This window comes from Macrotis lagotis, chromosome 2, assembly GCF_037893015.1.
Source record: "Macrotis lagotis isolate mMagLag1 chromosome 2, bilby.v1.9.chrom.fasta, whole genome shotgun sequence".
Classification (NCBI taxonomy): Eukaryota; Metazoa; Chordata; class Mammalia; order Peramelemorphia; family Peramelidae; genus Macrotis; species Macrotis lagotis.
This window is the reverse complement of record NC_133659.1, coordinates 164100470-164117013: the sequence shown is the minus strand read 5'-3', so window position 1 is coordinate 164117013 and position 16544 is coordinate 164100470. Positions and strand designations below refer to the sequence as shown.

The following is a 16544-nucleotide window of genomic DNA, read 5'->3' as shown; positions in this document are numbered from 1 at the left end:
TGGAACAGGGTTTGAGCATATTGTCAACTGACAAGAATATATTGCCTCAAAGACCTGAGCAGCAGGTTTCAAACAAATTGAATCAACTCTCTATTTCTTTGTGTTCAGGCCTCTTAGATCTCTTTCGGTGTTTTGGTGGAAAGAGGACCTTATAATAAAATATAGACATTTCTGAGCTTCATCTTTAATAAGATTGCATCATAACAAAACTGAGGGGAACTTCAAAATTGGCATTTGATGAAATTCATCCAATAAATACTTGTTGAAAACTACCTATTGTGCTTTCACTTCTGTGCTAGGCACTTTGATGAATAGAAGAAATGTGTAAGACATGCTTCTTTCCCTCAAAGAAGTTATATTCTTTACTTTTGGTGGTACTTCAATGGAAATCCTGTAAGAAAATTTGGAACTGAGGCCTCTCTCCAATGCTTGGTGGTGTCTGAGGAAGAGCAATGATTGACCATCTTTCTGAAGAATGCTCAAGGTGAACCTAACAACTCACCTGGGTTAGGCATCCTTTTGGTCTCCAATTCTGGGACCATCTTATGTGAAGTAATGGTGGAAGGAAGGATCTCTATCTATTTCATCCATCACCTCATCATCTTTCTGCAGGCTTTCCATTTTCTCCACTTTCACCACAACTTCAGGACCAGAATTCTCTTTCCAAGGTTTCTCTTTCTCAGAATCACTCTCCTGGCCCATGCACCTCCCAGACACCAGACGAGTTGGCTTGTCCACGGTTTCCTACAAAACCCTTTTTATCATTGCTCTTATCTCCATTGATTAAGGATCCAAATTTATAAATACAACAGAAAAAGATGTTAAATAATAAAGATCTTCACTATCTGGCCATGATTCATATTCTAGGTGCTTGGAGGATAATTAAAAGATGGGTGGGGCAGGTACCAGGCTACCTAAAGATGAGATAAGATCATCACTCAATGTTTTTCCTTTCCTGAAATTTTTTAGCCTTATCTGCTTCAGGAAACTGAAAAGCAATACTTTAGTTTTAGAGTCAGTACCCAGCTCTACTACTATTACCTATATTACTTTTACTATTACCTGTGTTACCTTTTGCAAATCTCTTGATTTCAATTCAATCATCCAAGAAAATGAAGGATGCAGGTTTGATAAGCTCTTGGATCCTGTCATCCCTCCCCCTTCTCCAGCACTACTGACAAAGCCCACTCACATTCTCCCATGTAATTGTATATATAAGAAACTCATTTATCTCTATGTAAACCATTTCTGTTGGAGCTAATCCATAGAAAATGTGTAAGCCCAGTTCCCTTTTATTAAGTCATTTAGTAATTTTTAACATTCTCAGTAAACTATAAAAGGGGAGGGCGAGGGGGATGACAAGCAAACAATATATTCAAAAGTTAAACTTATTTTCAGATTATCTTTGCTATTATTCTCCATCCCTCCCATCCCCACACCCACTCCAAGATAATCATGAGATGATAATATATTAAATGTATATTTAAGTTTTCAATTACAGTGTTTATACCCCAAACTCCCACCTGAAGCTCTGGAACAAATGGCACAGCTTCTTCAGAGAATGATGCCATTTCTTCATCTTGGTCAAAATCCTCTGACTCTTCCTCCTCCTCTTCTGGTCTATCCTTGTCACCCCCCATTTCTGGCCCAGCTTGGGTCCTCACTGTCAGGTCAACAACATTGAATGAGTCTTTAGGCTTACCTAGGGAACTACTAAGTAAATTATCAGGATTAATGTCAGAGGATGGATTGTTGGGAGACCCTTCACTCATCTTTCCTCCTGGGCTCCCTTCACCATGAGTCACCTGAGGGGATAAGAATGTCACTGCTGTCTCACCTTCCTCCTCCTTTTTTATGTCTGCCTCTTTCTTCAATTCTTGGGTACTATTTGCCACCTCATATGTGGGTCCCACATCCAGCTCCATGAAGACCTCTTTTTTAATTTCATTACAAATGTCTGGCTCAGGGAACCTGTTCCAAGTCAAGTTGGCTTCTTCCTCAGGTTCCTCAGGCTCTACTTTAACAATGTTCAGTAAATTCTCTGGCAGAAAATCAGTGGTTTTCTGAGAGGTATGAAGAGACAGTGGCTCCAGGACATGTTTCCCATCCAGTGTCTTCACAACAGTCCAACTATGAGCATTACCCTCAAACAAGTCTACCTGACTCTCCCTGATTGGTGCAGGAGGCCCTGGACTGTGTTCTTCTTTGGGGTATGGACATGGACAAAGAGTAGATGATTCTTGGGGTTCCAGTTTGGGTTGCATGGCTGGAAAGGCACTTTCCCCTTCAGCCTGAGGGCAAGGAATATTTGGTTTCATCTGTGTATTTTCCTCAGGGTTAGATGGCACTGGGATATTCACAGGATTACCAGAAACAATTAAAGGTGGAATAGAAGTTATAAGGGGTTGGTTTAGTGGACAGATGAAGGATGTAGGACTAAGCAAGAGGGTAGTAATGGGGATGGTCTGAGGGCTCTGAGCTATAGCTCTAAGAGGCTGAATCACATTAAAACTGTTGTTAAAATTCACTTCCAAAGTGGTGGCAGGAACAGTGAGGATTACCCGGGAAGAAGGAAGGACAGGGGTAGGTTTCAAGAGACGGGAGCCCTTGGGCCATTTTCTCTTTGGAGGCTTCATCCCTGACTCACACGACTTGGGAGTGACAAGTGATGGCAATAAGACTCTGGGTTTGAAGATTACTGAAGCAGGAGAAAGGAAGGTTTGGGACCTAGCTATATTCTTAGAGGCTACAGCTGGCAATGTCAAGGGAATCTCAATGGCATCACGCCCAGGGACACCCAAAGGTAAAGCCTCTGGCACTTTCTGCAAGATAGTGGCTGTCTGGATCATTTGGGAGTTTGGGAACCCCACTTTCCTAGGAGGTGCTTCTGATTGGATTAATCTGATTCGAGGATTGACATTTGAGCAGTGTTGGAGAGAAGGGGCAGGGCGGATAAGGAGGGGTTTCAGGACTGATGACCTCTGTCTCCAAATCCTTCTAGATGAAAATCGTTTGGCAAGTGGTTTTAATGTCAGCACCACACCCTTGGGCAGCAGGAGGGGGTATCGGCGATCATTCCCTGACTCCAGATCTGGGTCAGAATTCGTCTCAGCTAATCCAGACCCATTTCTTGCTTTTCCAGCATCATTAGCTAAATTTTGGATTTCCTCCTGGATAGCTGGCAAACTGGCCTGTGGGGAAGATAAGCACTCTGGTTATTTCTTATTAGGATTGAGGAGAAATAAGGAGGGGCAACTAGATGATGGAGTGGATAACGCACTGGTCCTGGAATCAGGAGGACCTGAGTTCAAATCCATCCTCAGACACTTAAAAATTACCTAGCTGTGTGACCTTGGGAAAGTCACTTAATCCCATTACCTAGCCAAAAAAAAAAAAAGAGAAGCAATAAAGAGGTTGCCAGGAATTTGATACTCTTTGTGGGACTTTAAGGTCTTTCTCTAAAATAAAAAGATATTTTTTCCTCTCCCATTGACAAATTTCTAAGGAATCTACTCCTTAAAGAAAGATTCTAACTATACCACAGACACTTTCTCCTTCCCCCAGCCTTGTAAGACCTTCCCCTTATTGTATCAAAATCAGAAAAATAAATTCAAAAGGACCCTGAAAGCAAAAGGGAATTGTATTACCATATTGTTTAAACAATATTCATATTTAACAAACCAAAATAATGGAGTTTACTGTTTCACGTACTACCATTTTTATTCTTGTTTGAATATTTGAAAGTGTTTTTATTCATGGTTACTAAGTTTGGAAAGATTTTTTTTCCAAGTACCCAGTTTTATATCCAGTGATGCTAGAAACAAAATGAAATGTTTCATCTCTGTAAGGCTCTTCTAACACAAAAGAGATTCTCACCTATTTAGAAGTCCAGGTCAGGAATACTTCTTAAGCTTTCCTGCAGTCCAAATTCTATGACTGCCTTGAAGGATTGAATTATACCCCCCTAAATTTCTTGCAGTGACTTTTCCATGATATTTCTGGCTTTCTCTAGATCTTCTAGAAGGAATAATAATGGCTGTACCTTTAACCAGAATGGGAGATGTTGCTCTTCCCTCTCCACAGGTGGCTTCCACTGATCTGGCTGAAGCTCCTCACAGCACTTAAACAATATCGGCAGCTGCTTTGTCTTCTTATAATACTGAGAACAAAGGAGTAAACAACTGATCATGTCATAATGCCAGACTGGAGTTAACAGGGGGGAGAAGAGAAGGGAGGAACACATGGGAAATCAGGGCCATTTTCTTTTCCTGTGGATGCAAGTAGACACAGGATTCACACACATCAAATTGAGGATTTTGGTACTTCAGGATGAATTAATGCTCCGATTATCAAGATCCCACCCTTCTTCCAATGCCTTGTTTCTTTCTCCTCTATACACAGCTGGGAAGAGGGGAGGAAAGGGAAAGGGAAAGTAATAGAAGAAATGAAAAGACAATCACATTGCTGAAGTCCTACTCAACTCCTCTTGGAAGTGTAATAACAAGGGCAAAGAGTAAAGAGAAGGGCACTCACTGTCCCTCACCTTGGGCACATTCTATCCACATGTGTATACATACAGAAGGAGGAAAGGAGGTACAGTTTTCAAAAGGAGGTACAATGTTTCAAAATAAGGAAGGAAGTGTGACTTAAAACTTGGGGTTCCCAATCCCCCATCTATCAAGCAGAGTGACCCGTTTTGACAAAAGGCAGAGAGCATGGGATAGAGATGTAAAGGAGAAAGAGGGGCTCACTTTAATGATATTGTCAGGAGCCCGGCTGATGTTGAGGTTCTTGATTCTCACTGTCAGCTGGTGAGCAGACTTGGCAGTCAGGAGATATTTACTGATTAGAGGTTTTGGAAACTCAGTCCCTTCAAAATGTTTCAGCCCCAAAGCTAATAAACTGAAAAAGATGCACAGACTCAAAAACAGGCCTTGCCCCTCCTTCTAGAAACTTCTCCTCAGATTCATTTCCACTCCTCCTTGCCCCAGTTCTATGGTCTCCTTTCTCGAAGTCCCTGGTCACCAATGACTAATGGATAAAACTCTGCCCAACCAGTTCTTCTGCACTTAATTCTCTGTTATTGGTGTCTGTCACATGATTTTTGTTCTATTTTCCCCCATTAAATTGGCTGTTCCCCATGGGAAGAGTCTGTGACTCCACTTTTTTATTTTTATTGTTTCCTTCTTCCTAACATTGAATACCTACTTGTCTTCTGCTTTGGTGAAGAATATCTTATCTTTGGGATGCTTCACCTTCAGGGATCGTATAGGTAGCAGCTCTGGATACATGAAGACCTTGCTTGTAGCCAGAATCCAGGCTACTTGTTTTGGCAGACAAGGAAATTCGCTGGCTGTAAGAAGAATCCACAGTTCATAGAACTCTGGAATTATAAGGGCTAAGAGATCAATTCGTCCACCTCTGCATTCTTCAGCCCACATTGTCTTTAAATCATAAACAATATTTTTATAATAGGCAATTACAGAAGTTTGTGGAATCAATTAACAAGCATTTTTTAAGTGTCTACTATACACAAAGCAGTATACTAGGCATGGGAGAAATTGAGGTTTTTGAAAACTCTTAAGGAGCTTATATTTTCCTTAAGAGAGACAACAAGTACATTTTTTTAAGTATACACATAACAAATATATTGAAATTTAAATAATATAAATTTTTAAAGGTTAAGTGGAAAGTTGTTAGGAAGGAAACTCACTAATGTTGCCTGGGACAGGGGAAAGGTGGGGGGAAATCAGGAAAGGTGGGGGGAAATCAGGAAAGGCTTCATGTAGAAAGACAGAAATTCTGTGAAGTAGGAGTGAGGATACATTCCAAGCTGGCCAGGCAAAGACACAGATTCAAGGGATATGGAGTCTGTGGTGAAGAAGAAATCCTCCCCTTTGACTGTGACCAGAGAGTATAGGAAGGGGAAAAATGTCTAATCACAAGGGTTCTAACATTTTTGTTTCATAGGCCCATTTGATAATTTGATGAATGCACCCTCAGAACAATGTTTTTAAATGCATGAAATAAAATAAATAGGCTTACAAAGGAAATCAAATAATACTCAATAACAGCTACTAAAATATTTCAAAATAAATTCACAGACCATAAGTCAAGCTAAAAGATAGGTTGAGACAAGTTTTTGAAAGACTTTAAATATCGGAAGAGTTTATATCTTATTATAACAACTTTGGAATTCACTGGTTAAGGAAGTGACATGGTCAGATCTGCATTTCAGGAAAATTACTTTGGCAGCTCTATGGAAGGTGGATTAGAGTGAGTAGACTTGAAACAGGGAGACTAATTAGAAGGCAAAAGAGGATGGACTAAACTAAAGCCGGTGGCCATGTGAAAAGAGAAAAAGGGTTGGATGAAAGAGATGTTTTAGAGGTAGAAACAGAAAGATTTGGCAACTGATTGAATCCTTCAGATCCTTCCTCCAATCTTAGACATCAACTCAAGTTTCATTTTCTTAAAGATGAAAATCAGGGGGCAGCTAGGTGGCACAGTGTGTATAGAGCACTGGCCTTGGAGTCAGTAGTACCTGAGTTCAAATCTGACCTCTGACACTTAAAAATTACCTAGCTGTGTGGCCTTGGGCAAGCCACTTAACCCCATTGCCTTGAAAAACTAAAAAATAAAAATAAAAATAAAAAAATTAAAAAAGATGAAAATCAATTAGCCCCATTTCCCTGCCCCTTATATGAATATACTCTAATTTGCTCTATTTCCCTAGGCTTCTCCAAAATAAAAGATGTCTATTTTTTAACCTTTCATTTTCAAAATTGCTATATTACAATGTTCTCTGTCTGTCTTACCAAGCTCTCTGTGTCCCTTCTAAGTAGGCACAAGAAAATCCTGAGAGAAATTAAACCACTGAAATCCTTCAATGACTATTTACTTCCCTGTCATTCTGGAAAGATTTTCTGAATTTATTTCTTCTTTGATAAAATGTTTCAAAGTCCCTAGAAGAAAAAGCATTTTGGCTCTAGAAATATAAGATACTATCTTTGAATGGGCAACAGTGAAATCTCAGTGAAGGACATTTATAGAGGGCATCTTGGTGAGTATATGTCCTTCACACGCTTTATTTTAATGAAAAGAGCCAAGGACTTTGTCTCAAATCAAGCCATAATTTAAAAAATCACATTATCTTGATTCAAATTTAATATATATGTTTATTCTTAGTGAACAGTAAATCAAATCTCCCCACCACCACCCAAAAAAAGTATCTAGCAAACCAATGTGAACTAGAACTAAACCTGTTTTACAACTTGTGATGAGTGACAGAGCTCAGAGAATCAGAAGATCTGATAAGTCCAAGACCTGATTTTTCACTCAGTGAGTAGCCAGAGGCAAGTTACTTTAGATTCAAACAACTCGGGCAAGGTGGCATAGTGGATAAAGCACCGGCCTTGGAGTCAGGAGTACCTGGGTTCAAATCAGGCCTCAGACACTTAATAATTACCTAGCTGTGTGGCCTTGGGCAAGCCACTTAACCCCATTTGCCTTGCAAAAACCTAAAAAAAACAACAACAACAACAAAAAACAAACAAACAACTCTCTAAGATATACTATTGAATGGCTGAAATTTTCATGGGTCAGAAAAAGGTCCACACCAGTGAAATCACAGATTCTATATATAATGTCTAAGAGCTAAATCTGACCAAATTCACATTATATTTCATTTCATCTGAGTCACTGGGAAGAACCTGCTAGGGCTTGGGGGTCTAGTTCTAATTCCATTATTACTAACTACACAGATCAAACGAAATTTCTTACTCCCCATGTTCCAGTTTATCTATTTGCAAAATCCACTTGCTTTGCAAAGATGTGTGAATAAGATGATGCATTGAATTATAAATTGTTATGCACTCAATATAGAATATACATTTTATCACCCTGAAAAAATTCCCAGAAATTCATATACAATCATTGGATCTATATTCTCCTTGCCCCAGCTCTTATACTTAATCTCACTCTTGTCTCTAACTTTTTACCCTATATACTTCTTCCATTCACTCATCCAAGATCTCTTCCTCACTTAAAACACCTAAACTATGTAAAAGATGTGGAAGAGTCTTAAAGGAGTAAGTCAAAAGAGGACAGCTCATAAAGTGCCATCCGGCCTCTTGACAGCCTTGGTTACATTTGTCAAGTTTCTCCCACAGATCCATATCACCACATACACACACAGAACCCTACTTGGATATTCAGGGTCTTGTCCCTCACCACTCTTCTCAACATTTTTTCGAGGGTTCAAGTCAATGTTGACATGTGAGTGAAAGTCTTCAATGAGCTGTATAGCACCCTTCAGGTTACAAGGCTGGAATGTGGTCTGAAACTTGGGATTGAACTGCTGGTGAAGGACAACAGAGCTCTGAGCAAAGGTCCCCAGTTCCTTCTGGGAAAACATAGAACACAATAATTAAACAGTATCACAGACATACATGAGGAATACTATGCAACCCACAAACCCTAGTCAAGAAACTCTTCTTTACAAGGAAGGACCATAAGATGGAGAAAAAAAGCATTTCAATGGCAAAACAAATTCTATTTGGAGCTGCTTTAAAAATGTATTTCCTAATGCACCTCAATTCATTCTGATTCCTCCTTTAGTCAAAAATGCTAAAAGCATATATGCTTCCTATTCATACTAAATTCAATTATTTTCATTTGTATATATGTTACACTGAAAAATGTCTCTTTCATCAGTGTGTTCTCTTCCAAATTTAATCTTAAACTATTTGAGAACTAAGAATACAAGATGCTGTACTCATTAGAATACTGAACTTGGATTCATGAAGCCCTATGTGCAAACCCTCCCTCAGATATTTACTAGCACTATGATTGTAGATAAGGGACTTTACCTAAGCCTCAGTTTCCTCGTGTTTAAACTAAGGAAAATATTAGCACCTACCTTTTTAAGGTTGTTGTGAGGCTCAAATAAGAGTATACGTAAAGCACTTTGAAAACAGGCACTCAAATATTACCATGGAAAAGATTAAAGGGCTAACTAATTTTATCATTTAAATGCCTATATCTAAGAAACAATATATCACATCTCTTATGCCATCCTCAAAGGCAATTTTATCATGGAAGAAATTTCAGGATTTAAAATTATACCCCTTCTTTCAACTCACTCCCTCATCATGCTATTTTTTTTTATGTTGTGTAAAATAAGATTGGTTCATAAATCACTAATGGTTAATTGTAGCTTTGAAAACATCATACATGCTAAAATATGAAAAGAAAAATCGGCATACCTACACAAAATTAAGCAGAACTAATGGACATCAATGAGGTGGTGGAAACAATACATTCTCTGTCCTTTCATAGGAACCTGATGTCATGGGAGGAACAAGGCAGTAAGCAGATGCCTATGAACTCTTAGCCAATATGGGAAGAAATAGGAAGAAAAGGTGAAAATAGCTAAGATAAAGATTAAGGAATATTGGTTAATGATGAAAGGATTGATGTAAATAATGTATGATGAGTGATTTTTGAAAAATATTTGACAAGTTGATTTCTCACTGTAACTTTCAGATTCATGCATAAACAGGGCCTTACAAGAAACATCTTGGTGGTACTGGCCTCTGAACTGAGGCTGGGGTTGGTGCTGGTCAAAAGGTGAATCTGAGTCAGGAGCTGAACATGCTGGGGAGGGAGACAAAAAGAAGACAAAATACATCATGGACATGGAAGATGTTATTATTTCAGAAACCTAAGAAGACTTTAGCAATGAATTTGCAACTTTTATTTATTTAGTTAATTAGTTTTTGCAAGGCTCTGGGGTTAAGTGGCTTGCCCAAGGCCACACAGCTAGGTAATTATTAAGTGTCTGAGACCATATTTGAACTCAGCTGCTCAAGTTTGCAACTTTAATCCAAATATTATATTTATTTTAATATGCTTCCTTGACTTGAATTTATCAAATATAAAAGATGAAGAAATGAGCATGAGAAATTTAGATTGGATATAAAGAAAAATTTCCCCTACTTTGTGGTGGTTGCTAAGTTCGAAAGTGTTTTAGATGGATGTCTATTATCATGTAGCCTGAACACTGTAGGTACATTGGGCATAATCATTCTTGACAGATCTTTGGAGATCCCTTCCCAAAGATGCTATGATGTAGTTTTTATTGATACTAAGAAGTCTCCTACTGGCCCTAGGATTCATGAGGATCATATATCTCAATGAGTGGAGCCTTACCTGCTGCATCTGTTGCTGGAGTCTATTCCTTTGAGCCGTATTCAGAACCATTGAGGGCATGGTATTATCACCCTGGGGCTTGAACATCTCTGGTTTGACCTTCTGTGCTTCTTGCTTCTGCTTAAGTAAAGACTTCTTGGGCACTAAGTGTGCCACCAACTCATTTATGACATGATTTTGTTCATTATGAAAGTTCATTAGTAGTTCTTCAAACCTGTTCCCAACAGAAGGTGAATAATTTTAGACATTTCCCTTGCTCCATAATAACTGATTCTCTGAAAAGTTACCTATATCTCTCTTAGCTTCCCTCTTTTCTCCCACTGAGAAGAAAAACAAAACCCTGATATAAACATGTATCATCACATCAAAAAATAAATAGATAGGTGTGTTTGTGTCTCTCTCTTAGGTTTTACTTCTCATCCTGCTAACTGGTAAAAATGACAAAAAATGGCAATAGTCCATGTTGGAGAGCTTGTGGAATAATGAGTCCTAATATATTTATGGAGTTGTGAAACTCCATTTGGAAACCAACTGGAACTATGTAAATAAAAAATATCCATATACTTTGAACCAGAAATTCCATTGCCAAGCTTATACCTTAAGGACTCCATCAATAAGAACAAAGTTTTCATATACACCAAAATATTGCTCATGACTTTTTTGTGATAGCTAAGCATAGGAAATAGCAATTATGAAACTGTGGCCTATGAACATAATGGAATACTACTGTGCTATAAGAAATATAAGTGTGATGAATATAGAGAAACATGGAGAGATATATACGAACTGATGCAGAGCAAAGTAAGCAGAGGTAACAAAATAACATATGCAGTAACTACAACAGTATGTTCCAAGTAGGTCAAACCTACTATCATCTCAACCATCACCTCCCCGAAAACACTGGTAGAGGCAACCCAGATTCTGCACTCAAGAACCCTGAGATTAACCAAGGCGTTGCCTTGAATCCAGGATATCAGCCTGTCTCCCTCTTCTAGTCAACATCTAAGGGAATAATTTTTGTGGAGAGGAGCAGTCTTCCCTAATGCCACCTCCGACACTAACTACTTGCTTATCCCTGCTATCTTCTTCTTTCTTTTTATTCTTCTTTCTTCCCACCTACCCCTTGAACAATTCCATCATTACAGAGATTGAGGAAATCAGGGTATAATCCCTAAGAGAAAGGATGATCACAAAAATTCTGTTCATTCAAATCAGCAATTCTCAAACTTTTAATCTCAGGACCCCTTTACACATAAAAGTTACTGAGGTAACTCAGCAATGAATTTAGAACATTCAAAAAAATTGTATGAGGAAATTTTAACTGAGATTTTTTAAAAATATGAAACATATTAAATTATTGTTTTCATATTTTTAATGAGAGCAAAATGGGTTTTTATGCCTTAAAAAATAAAATTTAAAAATTTGGAGTTTATTTCATCTTTATTATTATGAATTTAGATCTCTGAAATATCCATCCTTTTGAAATTTCTATATTTATATAATGTTCATGAGTAAATTAGCACATGTATATATAATTTATAAATGAATACACAGAAATCAGAGGTACACATACAAACATTTATAGTGTGATCAAAAAATTTTGGAAATAAGGATCGCTGATAATGTGCATATGTGCAAATGATTAGCCAAACAGCAGCAAGCAAAGAAATATTTATTGTACAACTTGGCTCATGAGCATAGCTGACATTCTTGAAATACACGATGTCTCATCTAAAATTTCTTTGTAATGGTGATTTATAGTTCTTTAGGAGAAAAAAAATCTATTTACTAGTTCCTAAACTTATCTACTATGGCCCCTTGAGACCTAAGACTTGTTTCTTTTTGGTTCTGTGAAAAAAGAAGAGTTCTCCTCCCTCTCATCCTTTCATTTTTTTCTTTGTTAGTCTTCCATTCTCTTTTATCAAAAATTCCAAAGTCCTAATAGTATAAAACGGTACCATACTGTCTATGTTGGGAAAACCCTAGAAGGAGAAATAGATTCCATATTGTCCTCATAAAAGTTCCTTCTCTTGGTTCAGTGATGGCTTTCTCCACAAGCTTCCATTCCTCTGCCTACCCCACTCTACATTCCTTTCTCCCAAATGATGTTGCTTCCTAGCCTTAAGCAAGAAATTTAAAACCTTCAATATTTTTCCCTTGAAATGAGGGCAAAGCAACAAGATAATTTCTTGGTAGCAACATGTTGATACCTCTAGGGACTAAATTGCTATCTATGGCTACCAATTTAGCCAGTTCCAGATCCTCTTGTTGTGGCAAAAGATGTTAATTTCTTTACTGAACTTATTTGAGTCAAAATGTTTTTCATTTTGGGGGGGAATGTTTGCTCTACTTGATGGCATAAGATAGGAAAACCTAAAGACAAACAAATAACAAAATCATGTCTATTGGAGCTCTATAATAAGCTAATGAAAGGGGAAAGTGTGGCAAAGGAAGCAAAATTGTGGATGTGCAAAAAATTATATTGGATTTGGAGAGCAATATATTTAGGCAAGTTAAGTAAAATTTTTTACAATTTTTTTATTCCCCCCCATGCCTCTTTTTAAGCTAATATTTGAGAATTCTTAGCTTATCACAAGGGAGACTCAGAAGAAAAAGGAAAACAAATTTGGGATTAAAAATTTGCTACAGGTAATACACAAATTATTTAATTAATGAACATTTTAGAGATGGGTAATATGTATACCTATCAGATTCCATTTCGACAAAATCCAAGAAATGATCCCAACTCTTGCTGTACTACAATTTTTTTCCATCAAATATTATTTGAATTAAATATGTGCTAGATTTAGGAGTCTTTTCAGTTGAGTTTTTGGTGTTGCTGTTGTTGCGTTGATACATGCAATGGAGTTTAACCTATATTTTATACTTTATTATACTTTGGTCTATATTATCTATGCTATTATACTACGTGTATAAGGGCAGGTGATGTCTAGACTTTAGTACTTCCAGCTGCAAAACTGGCAAGTTCAGCTGGATGGAGTATTGAAATAAAATGGTGGATTCCTTCCCATTTGGACCAATTTATCCTAGATGCCTTAATTCAAGCTTAAAATATATGTTCACAATGGAATGTGGCAAATGAGTGTAGCCAAAATAAATGAAAATGTGTCTTCATTCCTGAAAAAAAAATAGATCCACTAGCATAATTTTCATATGAAACACAAACACAAGTCAAATTCTCAGGATAGAAATGCATATCCTGTGAAATATGATCAGTACTTGTTAAGTGATCCACAACCTCTAATCACTGATCCAGATGTGTATGGGAAAAGAAAAACACGGAATATTTGGGGTTTTTCTACAACAAGGCTAAGCAAGCACACAGTCCAACATAAATCTTCACTACTCCTCACCTAGGGACCCTATTACAAATGTCAACAAGCTTACCAAGATAGAACATTAAAAAAAAGTCATAAAGGATTTTCAAAAGCCAACAGAAATATCAACACACTTTTTAAAGAATTCTCTTTAGAAATGAGAATAGATGGGGGTGGCTAGGTGGCACAGTGGATAAGAGCACTGGCCCTAGAGTCAGGAGTACCTGAGTTCAAATCCAGCTGCAGACACTTAATAATTACCTAGCTGTGTGACCTTGGGCAAGCCACTTAACCCCATTTGCCTTGCAAAAACCTAAAAATAAATTAAAATTAAATTAAATTAAATAGAAATGAGAATAGATGGTATATTATTGTGTTAGATTACTACTGTTGCAGGTTGATTTGAGAAAAACATGGAAAGACTTGCATAAAATAATGAAGAGTAAAATGAGCAGAACCAAGAGGATATTTCATACACTATCAGTAATATTGTTCAAAGCCTAAATTATTCTATTATAAATACTCAAATCAACTACAAAAGACCTATCTATTAAGGAAGATGCTGTCCACCTCAAGAAAAGAACTCTTCAATAGAAGTATCCACAGCATAGTTTTATATGTATGTGTCTGATTATCAAATGATGGCCTTCTTTAATATAAGGGGAAAAAGAAGGGAGAGATACATCTTGGAACTTAAAATATAACAAAAAAATTTTTACTTTAATTAACAAAAGAAATGAGAATGTGAAATTAACCCTTAAATCTCCATTTGGTACCTATACTTGGGACAACAGCATCCTCCTACCTCTAAGTATGACTTGGTTCTCCTCCCTCTGTGAAAATTTAATCTGTCCATCTGCTACCTTGACCTGATTCCTCTTTACTAATAATCTTCAGCTACTTATTCCGGTCCTATGTCATTAATCTTCTACTTCTACATCACTTCCTTCCATACACAGCCACAGGCCTAGATTATGCTGAATGCTAACACCACTACTTACATTTCTTTCCCCCAACTACCTATAACATGATTTGTCTTTGTACCCTTCTCAAGACCTACCACCAGTCTGCAAATATTTAATGTTTAAATTTTTTGAAATTTATATCTATGATAGTCAATAGCCTTCTCTTGCTCCAATGCTTTAATTTTATTCACATCAAAACTAGGCAGCTTATTTCACTGATTATTTCTTTAAAAGTAGAAGTAAAAAAAAAATCCACTAATTACTTCCTGAAAGGAACTTGAAAAGTCCCAAAATGCCACAGATAAAACATAGGGCAAAGAAAAAAAATACTACAAAAGCATCCAGAAAGAAGAAAAGTCAGGTAAATAAAAAACTTCAGATCTTACAAATTCTACTATAAATGAAAGGAGAACTCAGAATACAATATTACAAAAGGCAAAATGTATTGGCTTACAAGTAAAATTCACTTACTCTGAAAAGCTAAGCATAATCTTTAAAGAAAAAAAATTGATTTTAATGAGAGATGATATTTCAAGTATTTCTTATTTAAAAAAGAAAAAGAACCAGGGCTGAATAGATACTCTAAATACAAACACAAAAATTCAAAGAAACCATCTTAGAAACATGACTTTATTTGGGGGAGTTGGACAAAGCCATATGATGATGCAATGCTACTTCTCTAACAAAAAGAAGAAAAAAGTGGCCATTCAAAATTTTAATGTATTCAAAGAGTAACTTCCTCAGTAGGGAAATAATAAGAAAATTATTTCATAATTTTAAAAGTATTTGTGGGTTTTCTGTTTTATTTGTATTATTTTCGAGAGAGCACTGTTAACTTTATGGAAAGTTTTTTCAGTTGAAGAAGTCAGAAGCAAAATTGCAAAGGACTGAGTCATAAGAGAGAAGACAATGAGAATAGACAATTTTTTCTAAGAGTATGACTGTAAAAGGGAGAAAAATAAAAGATGATTGGCTGAAAGGATGACAGGGTTTTTTGTGGCCTTTTTATTCTGGTTTAGTGGGAAAGACCAATATATGTCATGAGAGGAGAACATGTTGGCATTATTTCCCTCAAACTGAGAAAACCCTAGTGTGATGTTTGACAGACTTGCTCATTAGCAAAGTAGATAAATTATACCTACTGGGTAGAATTATCTACCATTTATTAAAACCATGATTCACGTAAATGTTCAAGGGAATGGAGGCGATCACTGTAATAGTTAACTTTAGTAATCAGAAAAAACCTTTGTAGTCAATACCTTGTTGAAAATGTTCTTAAAACACACAAATATATTTTTATGTTGTCTTGGTAAAAACATAACCTAGGAATAATGAACCTGCTTAAGTTTTCTTTGGTTAAGATTTGATATATCTGAAAACCATCCCAAATACTATTTGTTCCAGTATGTAATCATATTGCAGATCATATGACCATAGAGCTAGAACTAGAAAGGAACTCTGAGACTGAGCTGAAAGGAACTCTGAGACTGAGCTGACTGTTAGTTTTTTACTAATTCCTTAAACAGGAATTTTTTGTCACTGGATTATTCTTTTTTTTTTTTATTTAATTTTTGCAAGGCAATGGGGTGAAGTGGCTTGCCCAAGGCCACACAGCTAGGAAATTATTAAGTGTCTGAGGCCCGATTTGAACTCAGGTACTCCTGACTCCAGGGCCGGTGCTCTATCCACTGCACTACCTAGCCACCCCATCCATGGATTATTCTTAAGGGAAAATAAAAACTTCTAGTTTATCAAAAGTTCTAGTTAGATGAAGCTTTAAAGAAATAACTGCTAGCTTTCGAAGGAAGAAACCCAAAGTACCAACAGCCATATGAAAAAATTTTAAATCCCTAATGATTAGAGAATTAAAAATTAAAGCAACTCTGAGGTTTCAACTCACACCCATCAGACCAACAAAGTTGACAAAAAAAAAGAAAATAACAAATGCTGGAAGGACTGTGGGAAAACAGGTACGTTAATGCACTGATGGTTAAACTGACCTATTCATTTTAAAAAAGCAATTTGAAAT

The 16544-nt window shown here is 36.8% G+C and overlaps 1 protein-coding gene across 9 annotated transcripts in view; it reads right to left on the bottom strand.

Moving 5' to 3' along the window:
- The window catches only part of LOC141513461 (GON-4-like protein), a 52861-nt gene that overhangs the window by 25768 nt on the left and 10549 nt on the right, over window positions 1-16544 (bottom strand). For 7 of the 9 annotated variants that reach the window (XM_074223289.1, XM_074223293.1, XM_074223291.1 and 4 more), the window contains 8 exons: window positions 10213-10426; window positions 9571-9657; window positions 8206-8404; window positions 5209-5383; window positions 4752-4902; window positions 4043-4159; window positions 1524-3191; window positions 503-744 (listed from right to left, as the gene is read on the bottom strand). In XM_074223289.1, coding sequence (XP_074079390.1) covers window positions 544-744; window positions 1524-3191; window positions 4043-4159; window positions 4752-4902; window positions 5209-5383; window positions 8206-8404; window positions 9571-9657; window positions 10213-10426 — 2812 coding nt within the window. In that variant the 3' untranslated portion in view covers window positions 503-543. The remainder of the gene's footprint in view (window positions 1-502; window positions 745-1523; window positions 3192-4042; window positions 4160-4751; window positions 4903-5208; window positions 5384-8205; window positions 8405-9570; window positions 9658-10212; window positions 10427-16544) is intronic. The other 2 variants (XM_074223297.1, XM_074223296.1) reach the window with 2 other exon arrangements.